Here is a 19,278-nt window from a genome sequence, read left to right as displayed (position 1 = left end):
TGGTGAGACGTAGACTAACTCGAACAGAGGCTGGCGATTGAATGAGGAAGGCCCTGCCCCCCTGCTCTCGGCCCACCGCCACTTTCTTGGATTTGCATAAATACATCGGTACTGCAAGCGAACTAAGGTACTTAGCACGATGAGAGAATTCGTCAAATCAACCAGAAAGTTCAAGCAAATTATAGAAAACAACCAGATCTAAATCCGTTAAGTAATTCTCTCATGAAAAGTGGGCAGCCATACAGACAGAACGCGCTTGGACCACAAAATTTTTAAAACCATTTCTTAGCGAGCACCTATGGGCCAAGGGTAACCTACATTCCAAATTTCAAGTACTCATGGTTCAGGAGATTTCGTGATGAGTGAGTCAGTGGTATTTGGCTTTTATATATATATATATATATATATATATATATATATATATATATATATATATATATATATATATATAGATTTAAGATCTTGTTCATCTGTTTTAAATACAGTACACTAGTGGGATATGTAAAAAATATTTACATTTGCATATTTATAATATTTGTGGATTTCAGTTTTAGCGAGTGGTATTGACTCGTAACCACAGTGAATACAGAGACCTTACTGTATACTAACAGGCGATGGTTGAAATGGGGCAGCAGGCATTCAGTTTTGTTAATATCTGTGAACGTTTGATAGCGTTTCATTTCGATTAGGTTTATGTTTGCCTCATTTCTTTTAGTCTGTGCTCTGTTTTGAAGCAGTGTGGCGCAGTGGTTAAGGCTTTGACCCTCAAACCCTGAGGTTGTGGGTTCAGATCCCACCACTGGCACTGTCTGACCTTGAGCAAGTCACTTCACCCACCTGTGCGCCACCTGGAAAAAGAAAAGAAATGGAACCAATTGTATCATAAATGTTGTAAGTTGCTTTGGATAAAGGTGTTGGCCAAATAAATAAATGTAAATGTTTTTCTTAAGGATAGTTCTGGTTAGCATGATCACTGAGATTACATGATGCTTTTAAGATCTTCTAATTTTAACTTGTAAACTTTTTTTTTTTTTTAAACAGTATGCATGTTATGCCATCGGTAAAGATGTCCAAGCTATGAAGGCAGTGGTGGGAGAGGAGGCCCTGACACCAGATGATCTCCTTTACTTAGAGTTTTTACAGAAGTTTGAAAGAAACTTTATTGCCCAGGGTAAGGCTCTTTGTTGAAAATAACAGACTTGTACTGGATTTAAGAAAATGGTTAAGGGTCAATAACCCATCAAGGGACTCTGCTGACTTGAAATCGGGGACAGTGTCCACTTATGACACAGATGCCATTTTGATATCTGACACCATTCATTAGTGGTTTTGCCAGTGCTTTCAGTATTCAAGCGTGCATTAAGTAAAAGGTCACTCAACTTGAAGATAGCCCAGTGAGTTATACATTTGTGGATTAAAGCATTTTCTTCTGTTTAAATGTTACGTCTATACCTGTGGGGCACTCTCTGCGCTTTTATAGCTGTTTCTCTCTAATGAATGTTTGCCATATGCTATGTGGATATCGGGTTTATTTAATTTGGATGCAAGCAGATCCTCGGTCATGGCGGATTACTGAGCATGGCTGATTAATGTTCAGACCACTGTTTCAATTAGGCAAGTCAATGTTTATTTTATGCAGCTCTTTATAAGTAACCTGGTACTTCACAGAGCAAATTATGAGTTTGTAATACGTATTAAAAAATATACAACACTGACAGACTAAGTGCTCATCAGGATAGGACATGTGAGAGGTGAAGCTAAATGTGAAAACAGGTGTTAGAGATTAAGAATAGCAATGGCACTATAGTCAGGTTTTATATTTCTTTGCCTTGTCTTGTACAAAGCAACATTCTTGATATCAAATGTGAGGTGTGAAAAATAGATTTATTTAAATTATGCCATAAATGGAAATAATTGATCGCAAACTAAGCAAAATGTACAGTAATATAGTAACGAATATAGAAAGACAGAGACACACACAGAATGGAAGTTAAGCCTAATAAGGGGCAGTGCACACTAATGCAACCAAAATTTTTATTTTTCACTAAACAGTTTCTGATTTGTTTTCACCTTCTTTATATAGGTTGCAGTTCTGCAGTAAAAGTGGAATAAATTCTGACAGAATTTATCTTGGTTTCATTTTTTATTACACAAAATCTGTGATTTTTGGCAGGGGTGTGTACAATTTTAATATATCCACTGTATGATATTAATTGATAGTTTAAGATCTCCCTTAACATGGATGAAAGATAAGGTAAGACACTGTAGCACAGAGTTCAAAAATATAAAAAGGCAAAAAAATGTATCTACATATAGTCATGCCGCAAAGTCCTACACCCTGCCACCCACCACCCAAGACCTGACTGAGCACCATAGCCCCATCCGACAAGCTCCTTCCCCTATTTCTGTATTTGGGCAAACTCTCCACTGAGAGGGAGTGGGCTGAGTAAATGTCTTCTGAAACTCGAGCAGACCTGACGTATGTTTTGGGTTAATTAGCCGAGTGGAGTGTGGCACCACAAGTCTACAATGTTGAACTTTTTCACAATATTCGAATTTTCTGAGATACTGAATTTTGAGTTTTCATTATCTGTAGGCAATAATCAGCAAAATGAAAAGAAATAAATGCATGAAATATATAATGAATCTATATAATACGAAATTGAATTACTGAAATAAATGAACTTTTCAATGATATTCTAATTTAATAAATTAATATTCATTTATTAATAAGGGTCCATGGCAGTACTAAATAATTAGATACCATCTATGTACTGTATAATTAAACACCAAGGTCTGTGTTTCCAATTCTTCTAAGCAATCTAATTGGTCAGTTTGGTTTTGGTGATGCAAGGAATGATTAAGTTCAAATGTGAGAGGCACGAGGAGGAGTCATGGCGTATGAGGCCTGCTGAGAGAGTCGCCTTCAGAGATGGCAAGTGTAAAGCTGGGCAGGAGGGGAGAGACACATCTCGAAAATGATGACAGAGTCTGAGAAGCAGGGTTTACAGGTGCACACTAGAGAGAGTGAGCACAGGTTAAGAGACATCCACATACGCAAATACAGAGGGAAGACACTGAAGGCACATGTAAGGCAAGAGATAGCAAAAAAACGTTTTTAGATGATCCTGGTACTGTGGCTAGTATTAACTGATCATATGAGGCAAAGGAAAGGCTGTGGTGCTGAATGTACTTGCTACAATAACCAAAGATCATAATTAGGGGAGGGAGAAAAAAATCTTCAGTTTCAAAAAAAGATATTGAAATGTTTTGACAAGCATCTTCACACTTCAGCTGACAGACACAGTGTGAAAGCCTTGGCACCTGGGAGCTTTCAGGTTGAAATCCACCTCTTACAGTAGACGTGGATCTCTTGAGGCCAGTACTGGCCTGGCATTTACACGTAATATTGAGGGCTTGCATTATCAGGTCAGATATCTGCACATCTCCTGCTCAAAGGTGTCAGCCACTCTGGCTTTAAGAGCTTTGCAAGATCCATAGTAGTCTCAAAAGCACTGAAAGAGGATGGCTTTGTTATGAGCAAACATTCACTGAGCCCTACGTGATTGTCTTTCTTCGTTGACTTCTCCCACTGGATTATTTTAAAACATTAAAGGAATACTCCAAAAAAGTGTTATACACTCACTGGCCACTTTATTGGGTACACCTTATTATTACCGGGTTGGACCCCCTTTCGCATTCAGAACTGTCCATATTCTTCAAGGCATAGATTCAGTAAGGTGCTGGAAACATTTCTCAGGGATTTTGGTTAATATTGACATGATTGCATCACACAGTTGCTGCATATCCATGATGTGAATCTCCTGTTCCTCCACATCCCAAAGGTGCTCTACTGGATTGAGATCTGGTGAGTGTGTAGGCCATTTGCGTACATCAAACTCATTGTTATGTTCAAGAAACCAGTTTGAGAAAATCTGTGCTTTGTGACATGGCGCATTATGGAGTAGCCATCATTAGATAGGTACATTTCTGTCATAAAGGGATGGACTTGGTCAGCAGCAATACTCAGGTGGGCTGTGGCATTTAAACGATGCTCATTTGGTATTAAAATTTTGGTGAGTCGGTGCGAATTGTCACCTCAGTTGCCAATTCTTAGCTGACAGGAGTGGCATCTGGTGTGGTCTCCTGCTGCTGTAGCCCACCTGCTTTTATACTACAAAGCTTCAATGGGTATTAAAGTGGTGGTGATTGGGTTGAATTGCTTTGATAGTCTTAGAGGATCTTATGGTGGGCTGTGTCAAGCCGCCGCTGTAAGTTTAGGAATAGGTACAAATGTAAAAAAAAAGAATTAAGGTTTTTTTTTTTTTTTATATAAAGACAAAAGTGATACCTGGGGTGGCTTGTTTTCTCTGTGCATTTTTTTCCAGTTTTTGAATGTTCTGTAGATGAATTCTTTTTCTCTTCCCCATTCACAGGTGCCTACGACAACAGAACAGTTTATGAAACCTTAGACATTGGTTGGCAGTTACTTCGAATTTTCCCCAGAGAGATGCTCAAGCGTATCCCACAAAGCACTATTGCTGAATTTTATCCAAGGGATTCAGCCACTCGGCTTTGAAAGAGGAGACAAATGGGTATTTGCTGAAAGAGAAAATGGCAATAATTTGATTTTTGAAAAATATTCTTTTCTTCTTTAGTTGACTGTTTAACAACATCTATTTTTGCATAAGACTATTTAAATTATAAAATACTTGTTGGAATACTTAGAGCTAATTAATTAGCTCTGGCTATCTCTGCACTTGGGTGTGTTACTTCTGCAGGTAGACAATCATTTAATGAGAAACGAGAAGGAAAAAAATGCAGTATAAGAAAGCATTAATGGATTTTTTTTTTTTCTTTTGAAAAGTGTAAGGTTATAAGGAAACAGAGCACATTCAGTTGAGCATTAGCAACTATGAGGATATGTAAGAATTAGGCACATCAATGGCATTCTCACATATAAGACACTTGTGTTTTTATGAAAATAGTTAACTATTCAACTGTGTGTGTCTCTAAACCACAAAAATAAAAGGTCACAGTTGGCTTATATCATTTATCCAATTGATCACTACGTATGTGCCTACTGCAGTTATCTTTGGGTTGATGCTAGCTAAACAGCTGTCTTTTATTTAAGTAGCAATGCAAATATGTCTGCCGTTGATTGGTTTAATCTCTGCCATTCCAATCCCTAAGTGAGAGAGATGAGTGAACTCTGTGGCTGCACAGTGGCTGCAGGTGTTCATGTTAACCACTTTCACAGTATGGGTCCCGATTCGCAACTTAAGTTAATGGATACTACGTTGTAATGGGACTTTTCAGAGAGAAGCGTCTGATGAGCAGCTGCAGATGCAAACAAATTTCCCACTAGAACATGTCATAACATACCTTCATGTTGGCAGTAATGAATGATTCGCTTTTAACTTGAAACTGAATAGTTCTTGTCTAAAATATTTAAATATAAATAAAGCTTGGCTAATAAACTTCAAAAAAAAAAAAAATAAATAATGAAGAATCGTGTCTGGTTTGTCTTCATGCAAAATGAGCTGAGGTGGTAATTCTGCTAAACACGAAACTTGGCCACAGCCATTAGTCTGCTTTAATGATTTGTCTTCATTTTCAGCCTAACATTACAGTTGCTGTGGCCCTGCAGATGGGGCTTTTCCACCACGGGCCTAAGCCACCTCTGCAACTCGACACAAGTAGCATTTTAGCTTGTTGGAAACAACGAGCCTCATCATGTATAGTATATACTGTTGGGGGCTAGTCCAGCAGTCATCCTTATTAAAAATGCTCTTCACAGTTATCTGATGTCTTCTGCAGCCTCCTTGGTATGCAGAGAATTTGCTGGTAATTATAAGTTGACTGGCAATACATTTCAACACAAAAGAAAAGGCAGAGCTGTTATAGTTGTATTGAAATATCTGCAGTTTTCTTATTTCACTTGACAGTCATTTTACTTATTGAAAAGGGACATTCCTCATTTCACTACACTATAGTTCTGTACTTTATGTGTATTTTGTAATGACGTCATTTCAGTTTATTACACTTATTCTGAAACTTGATAGTTACCACAGAGCTCTTACTTCTTCTTTCAGCTGCTCCAATTAGGGGTTGCCACAGAGGATCATCTTGTTCCATATCATCTTGTTCTGTTACACCCATCACCTGCATATGTCCTCTCACTACATCCATAAACCTTCTAATAGGCCTTCCTCTTTTCCTCTTCCCTGGCAGCTCTATCCTTAGTATCTTTCTCCCAATATATCCAGCATCTCTCCTCTGCACATGTCCAAACCAACGCAATCTCGCTTTTCTGACTTTGTCCCCCAACTGTCCAACTCGAACTGACCCTCTAATGTCCTCATTTCTACCCAGTGCAAATCTTAGCATCTTTAACTCTGCCACCTCAAGCTCTGTCTCCTGCTTTCTGGTCAGTGCCACCGTCTGTAACCCATATAACATAGCTGGTCTCACTACCGTCCTGTAGACCTTCCCTTTCACTCTTGCTGATACCACAGAGCTCTTACTTACTTATAAAATAACAAAATAGGCATTAAAAACAATTAAAATATGTAAATCATTTACTGCTTCTGCTTGGCCTGGCCTAAAAGAATATTTTTATTGATTTTTTTTTTTCTGCAATTGAATTTGAAGTGAAGCTTGGCTGCTTTGCTCATTTTGTCAGTTTCCTTAAATGCCATGGTAGTCCAAAATTGTAAGCTAAAAGGCAATGGCCATTTTTTTTTAAACACATGGTGCAAATATTAAAGACATTTAACAGACATTGTAAACATGATCAACACCTTAATAACATTCCAGAAGTTAGCAAATTTTTACTAAAAAAAAAGAGAATATATGCACAATTCGACACCTTTATTCCGTGCTGCTTTATAGCTTTCAAATGTGCATGTGATTGTGGTCCTTTAAGGCAGTGAACTGTGGTCTGTATAATTCAAAACTAAAAATTTCTTACAATTACAAACATGGCATGGATGTAATTTTTAAGGTTTACACTTAACACTTGTGGAAGAAATTTTTAATATATCTACAGTATCGCTGTCTATAAACAATTAACCCAAAGAACCAGGCAGGAGGAAGCTTGTCCACTGCCTTTTTTCTTTCTCATCATGAAGAGGAATCACAGCAGCCTTGTGATGGAATGGTCCCAAAGTAAAGACACAGAGATGTATTTATAGATAACTGAATTTACATAGCAGTGCTAAATTAATGCTTATGCTGATTGGTTCACTGACGTGCATTCACTCCGATTGGCTTAAAGACATGAGGTGTTTTAGCAAAGACCATCACACAGCCCACATACCCCAAAATAAAAGTCTTGTTTCACTATATTCTTGGTCCTTACAATACTTTCCAATACTCTCTTGAGTTCCTTTGTGTGTGACATCTGAGTACATGATAGTGAGCCAACTTCTTGAACCATCACCGAGGACCTTCTTGTTCTTGTTGTTTACTTGACCTTTAGCTGGTTTCCTGATATACTTGAACAAGATTCTAACGTTTGTTAACCCTTTTATACTACTTCAACGATGGATGCTATATTTTAATGTGCAATGCATACCAAAACATTTTATGCACAATAACTATTACCTGTAAAAGGCCCCCAAGTCTCATATTTCTTCCACACAGTCTTTTTGTATCATTGTTCTGTAATGTTTAAAAAAAAAAAAGTACTGCTCTTACCCAAGTGTTGCCTCACCCCACGTGCCACCCCTTGGGTAAAAAGAAATGTGATGTTAGGCTTCTGGTCTTTGTGGTCCAATTTTATGTGGACTTTAGTGTATCCCCTAGATTTTTTTTATTTTTTTATTAGGGATTCTGTTAGTTCTTGACTGTAATTGGTTGTCCATTCCTAATGAAGTCACACCGATAAATAATATTACAAAAATAATTAAATAATACAAAGAATATCTTTTGTTCAATGAAAAAGAGAAACATTACACGTTTTAAATTGATTTACAATACAAGCATAACCACAAAAAGGTCACAACCTTTTTATTTGAATTATATTTTCTGACTTGTATTAAGTTGGAGATCTAAATCCTATTGTTTGTTTTGCATTATAAGGTAAATTATTGAAAGAGAGTTTGAGTTCTGAGGTTACATTTGCTATAAGGGTGGCAAAGGAACATGTTTTTGCCTAAAGGGAGTGTTAGATTTACCTCTTGAAACAACTCCCAGTGAGTTTTATAAAGGAGGCACGTGCAGCTGCTAAAATTGATGGAGCTGTCGCTACAAGTGAACTGATTCTTTAGGAGCTGTCACACCGATTCCAAGATGTGCATTGAGTCGCACTCCCATTTTGTCAGCCATTTGTTGTAAAGAACACCAGAATATGAACAGGAATGCTGTGTGGAAGTAAAACAAGCACTTGGTCACAGTATGCTTCCTTCAAAAATCACAAACTCGCAGCTTCATGCAAACGTTTGGACACCCTGGCCAAACTACATATTTTGTTCACATATGAAGTAAAAAAAATATTAAGTACAACTGTGACAGCAAACAAACTATGGCACTTTCATAGAAATGTTAATGTACAGTGACAGGTTGTTTAATGAGCTGGAAAAAAATGTAAAAAAAAAAAAATGGAGAAATTAAAGAAAATCTTAAAGATCTTTATATGGAAAACATAAGAGTAAAAGAAATGTTAATCTCTTATTTTTGAAAGTATTGATTTGGTTAACTTTTCTTTTAAATAAATTGTGACTGATTGTGTAAGGCAGCCTGTGCACTGATGAGATTTTTATGCTATTTTTGTTTATCTAAATGGCCAGCATTGGGTTGGAGTCATCAGATGTTTCTGTGTGGAGTTCACAAGTGATCTGTCAAAGAGTTCTGCATGTACCTGTGCTGATATACTTTGTTCCACCATGTACATGAACTATGCCAATACCGAGGCCCAGTGAAATACTATTGGGGTATGTAAAGCAGAGAGAGTAGCACTGGAAGCTGAAGACCATGGATGAAATGAGTGTGTCCAGGGGTCATCTGCTTTAACTGTCACACAATAACCAAAAGTGACATCTGATCACAAGAAAAGATATGAATACAGTGAACTCTGGTTAGGAAGTAGGCCAACAGGGAAGTTACTGATTTGATAGAGAGGAACTATTTTTATGTACTTTATATTAACCCCTTAAGGCAGATTTTTGTTTTGTTTCATACACAATCTGTTTCTATAGATATGAAGTCCAGCTTATCCAGTAAAGCCCTCCAATACTTACTATGATAAAAATACTGCAGTGTGGTACAAAATATGGTGACATAAATCTTGCTGATGGGTAATATGTCTGTATATTAAAAATAGCATGATAATGGGGACCTGTGAAAACAGAATAGACATAGTTTCCTGTTAGTGATGGGTCACCATATGATTATGCAGTAATATAAACCAAATTAATCGAAATGGGAATTCTTTGGCAAGAGGTATACCGCCCTGGATTTGCATACTATTTATTGCAGTAGCATGTGATCTGAGACGTATCCTATAAACAATGCTGTTGATGCATCACAGACAGCTCACTATGTACAAAAACTTGGATATTCTCCATGACACCATCCTGTGAAACACTCAAACTGAGATGACTGACAGCAAAGGGATAGAGTGAGGAGGGAAAGACACAGACAAGCTTGTAAGGTGGAGGGGCTATGGTGCTAGTTTGAAGTGCCGGAATGAAAACGACTAATGTGAGATAAGTCAGTATGGTGGGAGTATATACTACTGGTCAGAAATTTTAGAATACCTCAGTTTTCTTCAAATGTAATAAGTTTAAATACAGTGAATGACCTAAAATGATGAAGAGGTAAGCAGTAAACTGCCAGAGGTTTAAATTTAAAGTTTAGGTTGGCAAAAACTGGAAACAAAAAAAGGAAATTTCTGAATATTACAAATGGGCCTTCATCAGGGAACAACGGATAGGTTAATAGGCTGCAACAATTAAAGTAAACGAAGCCTTGCAAGTTGAAGCAAACAATTTGTACAGGTGTCCCAACTTGTGTTGATTACTTCTAAACCCTCAGCCTGTCTTAAAGCAGAGTTGGAACAGACTGTGTTACTACACCCTCTGAAGTACGACTTGGACAATATTACACTGCAGAAAATTATACATTCCAGTGATAATGGCAAGAAAATGGCAATTAACAAATGAAATGAGGCAAGCATTGTCACCCTCAGAAGTGTAGGCCTCTCATTTAGAGGAATTTCAAAAAAGTCAAACTGTCAGTGCGTATGGTGGTGCCCTACACAATCCAAAGGCAACTGGAAACTGGAGAAAACTCAGATAGGAAGAGATCTGCAGAGCCAAAGTCACAACTCAAGCTGCAGACAAGTTTCTGAGATCACAGGCACCTCACAACAGCTTCAAGCACAGCTTAACAGTGCAGGCCGGAAAAAAAAAGCAAGTGTCCGTTTCAACTGTGGAGTGGAGACTTTGTGCTGCAGGTTTGACAGGGTGAGTGGTAGTAAGAAAGCTATTCCTTAAAGGACAAAATAGGGCCCTGAAATACTGGCTGTGGACTACTGCAGAAGAAAAGCCTGGAAGAAAGCCTTCTGGATCGATGAATCAAAATTTGAAGCCTTCAGTTCATCATGTAGGGTGTCTGTATGCTGTCGAGTTGGTGAAAGGAAGATTCCTCAGTGGGTCACACCAATTGTCAAACCTGGGGGAAAAAATTTGATGGTCTGGGGTTCTTTTGTTGGAGGCAGAGTTGTTGGTGACTTGCACAGAGTGACTGGCATTCTGAATCAAAAGACTGCTACTTTGATGATTTCAATAAAATTTTGTCTGCCTAATGATTTCTTGACTTATTGCTTTAATTTGCAATTGTTTCTTTGTTCTATGCTTTGATATCATGGAGTTGTCCCGCACCATCACAGCATGAAGGGCATGTTTGTTGGACCATTGAGAACTCTAAGAACACTAGAAAATATCTAAAGGGTGTAGAGTAGACTTTGACATTCGGTCATTCAGCGTTAAAACATTTTAAACAATTTCAACTGCTCGCCAAATTCTTCATTAAGATCTATTCCACTATATGAAATAAAAAATAAAACAAACATTTTGCCTACATTTTTAGGAAAAAATTAGATACACAACTCAAGAGTTAAATTGTACCTAATTTAGTTAACTTTTAAATGAAAACCAGAATATACTGAACAGTTTGCAAGCTCATTCAGAATGTGGGTTTTAATGGTGTAGCTCATTTGAAAAATATTTCTCAAAAATTATTATTTAAGACAAGGTAGATACAGTGGTGTGAAAAACTATTTGCCCCTTCCTGATTTCTTATTCTTTTGCATGTTTGTCACACAAAATGTTTCTCATTATCAAACACATTTAACCATTAGTCAAATATAACACAAGTAAACACAAAATGCAGTTTTTAAATGATGGTTTTTATTATTTAGGGAGAAAAAAATCCAAACCTACATGGCCCTGTGTGAAAAAGTAATTGCCCCCTGAACCTAATAACTGGTTGGGCCACCCTTAGCAGCAATAACTGCAATCAAGCGTTTGCGATAACCTGCAATGAGTCTTTTACAGCGCTCTGGAGGAATTTTGGCCCACTCATCTTTGCAAAATTGTTGTAATTCAGCTTTATTTGAGGGTTTTCTAGCATGAACCGCCTTTTTAAGGTCATGCCATAGAATCTCAATTGTATTCAGGTCAGGACTTTGACTAGGCCACTCCAAAGTCTTCATTTTGTTTTTCTTCAGCCATTCAGAGGTGGATTTGCTGGTGTGTTTTGGGTCATTGTCCTGTTGCAGCACCCAAGATCGCTTCAGCTTGAGTTGACGAACAGATGGCCGGACATTCTCCTTCAGGATTTTTGGGCAGACAGTAGAATTCATGGTTCCATCTATCACAGCAAGCCTTCCAGGTCCTGAAGCAGCAAAACAACCCCAGACCATCACACTACCACCACCATATTTTACTGTTGGTATGATGTTCTTTTCTGAATGCTGTGTTCCTTTTACGCCAGATGTAACGGGACATTTGCCTTCCAAAAGTTCAACTTTTGTCTCATCAGTCCACAAGGTATTTTCCCAAAAGTCTTGGCAATCATTGAGATGTTTCTTAGCAAAATTGAGACGAGCCCTAATGTTCTTTTTGCTTAGCAGTGGTTTGCGTCTTGGAAATCTGCCATGCAGGCCGTTTTTGCCCAGTCTCTTTCTTATGGTGGAGTCGTGAACACTGACCTTAATTGAGGCAAGTGAGGCCTGCAGTTCTTTAGACGTTGTCCTGGGGTCTTTTGTGACCTCTCGGATGAGTCGTCTCTGCGCTCTTGGTGTAATTTTGGTCGGCCGGCCACTCCTGGGAAGGTTCACCACTGTTCCATGTTTTTGCCATTTGTGGATAACGGCTCTCACTGTGGTTCGCTGGAATCCCAAAGCTTTAGAAATGGCTTTATAACCTTTACCAGACTGATAGATCTCAGTTACTTCTGTTCTCATTTGTTCCTGAATTTCTTTGGATCTTGGCATGATGTCTAGCTTTTGAGGTGCTTTTGGTCTACTTCTCTGTGTCAGGCAGCTCCTATTTAAGTGATTTCTTGATTGAAACAGGTGTGGCAGTAATCAGGAAATTGAACTCAGGTGTGATACACCACAGTTAGGTTATTTTTTAACAAGGGGGCAATTACTTTTTCACACAGGGCCATGTAGGTTTGGATTTTTTTCTCCTAAATAATAAAACCATCATTTAAAAACTGCATTTTGTGTTTACTTGTGTTATATTTGACTAATGGTTAAATGTGTTTGATGATCAGAAACATTTTGTGTGACAAACATGCAAAAGAATAAGAAATCAGGAAGGGGGCAAATAGTTTTTCACACCACTGTAAATGGCATCGATTAATTATTTCTCTGTGTATGCCTCTGCTATCATCAATATGGTAATAATCCTTTTCTTGTGTCCCAGTATGGTGTCAATTTTCTTATTTAAATGTTTAGTAAACCTTGATGTAGACAAACATATTCGGTTCTTTTTTTTCTCTCTAGCACTTGTAGGTGTGCGTGTTTGTACCCATAGATGGACAAACATCTACGATCAGTTCCTACCTTACAAGCCTTGCTTCTGGAACCTGCAAAAAAAAAAAAAAAAAAGCATGATCACAACAATGGAATACCCGATCAGTGGGACATGCCAATGAACAGTTCAATTCCTAAGGCTCATCTCTACTGGTTTGAACCACATGGACAGTATAGTCACTAATCTGTCTGGGAGCATGTCATTGAACTGTGGGAAGAACTACAAGCAAACTTCAACAGAAGAAATCAAAATTAATCGATTAGAACCCTCCGAATTCCTCACTTTTACTGAAGTAAAAACACAAAATTCTAAGCAACGTCTGATCAACAGTGTTGTGCAGCTTTTGTGAGTTCAAATTGCACCCTGACATCATGTCTGTCACACGAGGCATTTATGGTTGCTTAAATCCTTTCATTTTTGCAAACACTGGCATCATAGGGGGCTTTTTTTTTTTTATTAAGTTTTTCAGCCTCTCCATTCTTTGTCTTCTGCAATGTAATAAACATGAAAATCTAAGTACAACACTTATTTTATCTGACACTGTTAAAATTAAAGAGTCGGACTTAGGCAGTGTGGTGTTGTGGTTAAGGCTTTGGACTTCAAACCCTTGAGGTTGTGGGTTCAAATCCCACTACTGACACTTTGTGACCCTAAGCAAGTCACTTAACCTGCCTGGGTTCCAATTGGAAAACCAAAAAGAAACGTGACAATTTTATCATACGTGTTGTAAGTCGCCTTGGATAAAGGCGTCAGCTGAATAAGGAAATGTAAAAATTATCCTTCAGAGTGTTGTTAATGGGTAACCATTTTTGGATCCTTCAAAGAACCATCCAAATGAAGGTTCAGGAAAGATCCTTTATTTATTTGGATACATAGACTCAAAAATAACAATGAATAGATAACAGATCATTCTAAAAGGACTTTTTCTGCATACAATCCCACAGGCTAAGTTCAGGTTTCTTGATCTGTTGGTTTCCTTCTAGGTAGCCTATCAGACATGAAATATTTCTGTTTTGTCCACATATTAGGAACCTTTTGAATGGCCAAAGATGCAATTTCCCAGAAATTCTTCCCAGAATGAAATGGTTCTTTGTCAAGCAAAGGTTCTTTGAGGAACCACACAACCCAGTAAAGTGCCATTAAAGAACCAGTAGTTCCAATTTAAGAGAGTAGGAAGGCACAATGGTAGTGTTGACTCCTTACCTGGTTTGAACTCTCAGGTGGAGTGTTTTCTGTGTGGAGTCTGCATGCTCTTCCTAAGCTCATGTGGTTTACCTATGAGGTTCTAAGATGTTCTGCCATGGTCAGTGGTGAATCTTTTTTTGTCCTGAATGAATAAGTACTGTTGTGCCCCATCCAAGGTTCGTTCATAGCAGAGGTTGGTAGTAACAAGTTACATTTACTCCGTTACATTTACTTGAGTAACTTCTTTAAAAAAAATTGTACTTCTAAGAGTAGTTTTACTGCACCATACTTTTTACTTTTACTTGAGTACATTTGTGAAGAAGAAACGCTGCTCTTACTCTGCTAAATAGGGCAACACTCGAATCGTTACTTTTTTCAACTTGCACATTACACTATATTTTTGCCAGAGAGAAGTCGCCAGTGGATCTACTGCATAACTGTTTCACCAATCAGATGGAGCAACAATAATCACATGACTCCGTTTCACCAAACAGACGTAGCAACAATAATCACATGACTCCGTTTCACCAAACAGACGTAGCAACAATAATCACATGACTCCGTTTCACCAATCAGACGTGGCAACAATAATCACATGACTCCGTTTCACCAATCAGACGTAGCCATGCAGTCACATGGCCACACACAAACTTCCTGCGTCTGCAGCCTGTGAGAGACTTTTTAGTCAGGCGGGGCTCCTGTTCACTGCTAAACGGTCACAGCGTCACTGCAGGAACCTTGAGAGCCAACTCCTGCTGAAGCGTAACCATCTCTTCACTGAGTGAACAACAAGCACCTTTTAACCAAACAAGTACAGACACAGACAGTCGAGGTAAAATGAGACTTCTTGGACGTGCACAAGCTGCCTTGTTCTAATGTTATTTTCTATCAGCTGTGCTATTTGGAGGGCAAGTGTGTGATGACGCCGGTCCCCTACGGACTCCCTCTTCCCACATGGGAGTCTGCTGAACCCACACCGGCGATAGTTACGACCGAAATGAGCTGACATATGAGGATAATTCACTGATGAGGCCAGATGATGGTGGAAAAAGTGTTTTTATTAAAAAACAGTCAAAACAAATGTAAAATCGACAAGTGTCAATGGTGCAGTGTTCTAAAAAACAGTACATCTATAAATCCATAAAAATCATTGTGAAAAGGATAAAAAAAAAAATGTGTTAATACTCTAAGGTTAAAATGCAGACTAACTCCTCCTGATCTCAGCCCACCTTCTTCTCATTCTCCTGGCTCACCCATTGCTCACGTAGCTGGCGGAGACTCCATCTTGGCTGCCTCCAGGCATTACGGCCAGACTGTCTGAGGTTGGCTCTCCTCCCTTCTTCCTTTGCACTCACGTTGTCGCACCTTGGAAGCCTAGGGATGTCACCTGCCTTGCTCGCCCGCCACACTCCACCCGAATGTTCAGTGGGGCGAACTAGCCCCTAGAGAGCTACAGCTAACGCTCTTTCATGGGGCCCTAGCTCGCACTGTATCCTCCATCCAAGTGGCCAGATCGTCGTTCCCAAGCCTGCTTTTCATGTCTTTTAACCTCTTTTCTTTGGTTTCCCCCTTCTTTTTTTGTGCTGACCCGTATATATACATTCCCATCTCCGCGGGCCTTAATCACACGCAGCAGGAAGCCAATGAAGCAATTGAGAACGACCGCACCCGTACGTGCAAGTGCGACTTGCTCCAACTACGTCAGTAACTCCTTGCGGTTGTGCAGTTGCGCCTACGGAGAGTGACACGGTGTTATGGATTTGAAACTGGCCCTTTTTTCTTTTTTTTTGAAGCCGCGGACCCGCTACACCACAAAGTGAATATGCAGTATTATACTGTCAGTGTACAGGATATCTCGTCACTGTAAGTAGTCTGCACTGTTCAAACATACATGTTACCTATTGTAGGTATCGGCTTCAAAAGCTTTGTTGTGAAAAACTGAGATTTGGAACTTTATGTTATTTGTGCATCTTAATTTTGTAAAGATGTTATTTATTTTTACTCATTTTTTTTATTTTATTATTTGGAAATAGCAGAATTTGCACATTTTATATTTTTGTCTGTCTTATTACAACATTTCTATAAAATAAATAATTTATTATGTTCAAACAGTTACTCAGTACTTGAGTAGTCTTTTCACCAAATACTTTTTTACTCTTACTTGAGTAATTTTTTGGGATGACTACTTTTTACTTCTACTTGAGTAATATTATTTTGAAGTAACGCTACTCTTACTTGAGTACAATTTTTGGCTACTCTACCCACCTCTGGTTCATAGCGACTGCCTGGAAGCAAAACTGGAGTGTAGTGACAATGGCAAATTGGACACCCAGAGCACAACACTGTTAACATTGAATGACGTCTTGCCAGATACATACTATATAACGCGTTTGAGTCAGGTGCACTGCCCAATAAGGAAATAGTGCTCACTTTGTCAGAACATGGTGTCTCGTGTGCTTTCAAGAAAGTAAACACCTGGAAGGCAGAAGGTCCGGATGACAAATCAGGATGTGTTTTTTAAGTGTTGCTAATCAGCTTGCACCAGTGTTCAAGGTAATATTTAATCTCTTCATAACCAAGTCTGACCTACCAACAAGCTTTAAAAGATTCACCATTGTCCTTCTACTTACCAGTCCAACCTACCTGAATGATTAACACCTATAGCAGTGAAGTGTTTCGAGAGCTACTCAAAAATGAAAAGAGACTTGAATGCATTACAGTTGGCATATCCTTCTAGTGGATCCACAGAGGATGCCCTCAACTTGATCCTTTATAGTGCACTGCTCACCTGGACAACAATGCTTTTTATAGACTATAGTTGTACATTTAACACAATAAACACCTTTAAGCTCATCACCAAAACTGAGGGACCTGCATCTGAGCACTTTATTGTGCAGCTGGGTAATTTTAACGTTGTGGCACAGACTCCAGTGGTTCACTTGGGTTGGCCACACTTCACTGTCCCTCACTCTCGCCATAGGGCTGCATGCCATGTCCTCCGCTGTACTCCCCCTACACATAAGACTGCATGGCTGCACTTGACTCTAACATCATTGTCACGTCTGCTGATGACACAGCCCTGGTAGGCCTGATAACAAACAACAATGAGCGGGCTTATCCGGACGAGGTGGAGAATCTGTCAGCACTGGTGTCAGGACAACAGTTTACTCCTGAATGTCAGCAAGGCAAAGGAGCTGAATGGGGACTTTGGGAGGAAACAGAAGAGGCGCTGCCAGCCTCTCAGTATTAACAGCATTTAGATAGATATACTTTATTAATCCCAAGGGGAAATTCACATCCTCCAGCATTAGGTAGACAGGATGACAAATTTCATTTACCTAGGCTGCCAGATCACACAGGACCTGACCTGGTCCAAGCACATTGACACCCTGGTGAAAAAAGCATGGCTTTACCACCTCCGACACCTCAGGGATTTCAGCTTGCCCTCCCAATTACTAAACAACTTCTACGCATCCACCATCAAACAAATCCTGACAGTAAGCCTTGCTGCCTGGCTTGGAAACCACACATCTCTGCAGAGAGTGGTGGTGTCAGCTGAATGAATCACTAGGTGGGCACTCTCCAACTTCCAGGATATCTACACCAAGTGATGTCAATACAGGCCAAAGAAAATTATAAGGGATACTATGGAGGACTTCCTGTCCACAGTCCTTCTGCATCTTGAATGAGGAAAGTGTCCAGAACTACATCATGCCCTATTGTTAACTGTTTTACTTTAAGTTATTTATTTATCACATATTTTAGAATGTTATTATACAAGTAATGGATAATATTGCATTCATTATATATATACTCAGCAAAAAAAGAAACGTCCTCTGACTTTCAACTGTTTTTACTTTCAGTAAACTTAATGTGTAAATATTTGTATGAACACTAAAAGAGTCAACACCATAAGACATAAACTAAAAATGTTTCACAATGTGTCCCTGAATGAAGGGAGGCTCAAAATCAAAAGTACCAGTCAGTATGTGGTGTGGCCACCAGCTGCTTGAAGTACTGCAGTGCATCTCCTCCTCATGGACTGGACCAGATTTGTCAGTTCTTGCTGTGAGATGTTACCCCACTCTTCCACCAAGGCACCTGCAAGTTCCTTGGACATTTCTGGGGGGAATGGCCCTAGCCCTCACCCTGCGATCCAACAGGTCCCAGACGTGCTCAATTCCTTCGACGATAAACACGAATCCGTACATCACCCCTGGTGAGACAAAACCGTGACTCATCAGTGAAGAGCACTTTTTGCCACTCCTGTCTGGTCCAGCGAAGGTGGGTTTGTGCCCATAGGCGGCGTTGTTGCTGGTGATGTCTGGTAAGGACCTGCCTTACAACAGGCCTACAAGCCCTCAGTCCAGCCTCTCTCAGCCTATTGCGGACAGTCTGAGCACTGATGGTGGGATTGTGTGTTCCTGGTGTGACTCGGGCAGTTGTTGTGGCCATCCTGTACCTGTCACGCAGGTGTGATATTCGGATGTACCGATCCTGTGCAGGTGTTGTTACACGTGGTCTTCCACTGCGAGGATGATCAGCTGTCCTTCCTGTCTCCCTGTAGCGCTGTCTTAGGCGTCTCACAGTGCGGACATGGCAATTTATTGCCCTAGCCACATCAGCAGTCCTCATGCCTCCCTGCAGCATGCCTAATGCACGTTCACGCAGATGAGCAGGGACCCTGGGCATCTTTCACAGTCGGTAGACAAGTCTCTTTAGTGTCCTGCGTTTTTAGAACTGTGACCTTAAATGCCTACTTTCTGTAAGCTGTTAAGGTCTTAACAACCATTCCACAGGTGCATGTTAGTTAATTGATTATGGTTAATTGAACATGCATGTAAAACATTGTTTAAACCCTTTACAATGAAGATCTGTAAAGTCATTTGGATTTTTAAAACATTATTGTTGAAATACACAGTCCTGAAAAAGGAACGTTTCTTTTTTTGCTGAGTATATATGTACAGGGAGATTCACTCAAAAGAGGCCCTGAATTTTCTTTTGTAACTCTCGTTAGGATTAAGCGATCTGAACCAAAAAAATA

At 39.3% G+C, this 19,278-nt stretch overlaps 1 protein-coding gene across 1 annotated transcript in view; it reads left to right on the top strand.

Annotated features, from left to right (window-relative positions):
* Nucleotides 1-4,833, top strand: part of atp6v1ba (ATPase, H+ transporting, lysosomal, V1 subunit B, member a) — a 154,770-nt gene extending 149,937 nt beyond the window's left edge. The window contains exons 13-14 of the mRNA XM_039737260.1: nt 1,042-1,171; nt 4,437-4,833. Coding sequence (XP_039593194.1) covers nt 1,042-1,171; nt 4,437-4,579 — 273 coding nt within the window. The 3' untranslated portion in view covers nt 4,580-4,833. The remainder of the gene's footprint in view (nt 1-1,041; nt 1,172-4,436) is intronic.
* The last annotated feature ends 14,445 nt before the right edge of the window (nt 4,834-19,278 follow it).

This window comes from Polypterus senegalus, chromosome 1, assembly GCF_016835505.1.
Source record: "Polypterus senegalus isolate Bchr_013 chromosome 1, ASM1683550v1, whole genome shotgun sequence".
Taxonomy (NCBI): domain Eukaryota; kingdom Metazoa; phylum Chordata; class Cladistia; order Polypteriformes; family Polypteridae; genus Polypterus; species Polypterus senegalus.
This window is presented reverse-complemented; position numbering and strand designations above follow the sequence as displayed.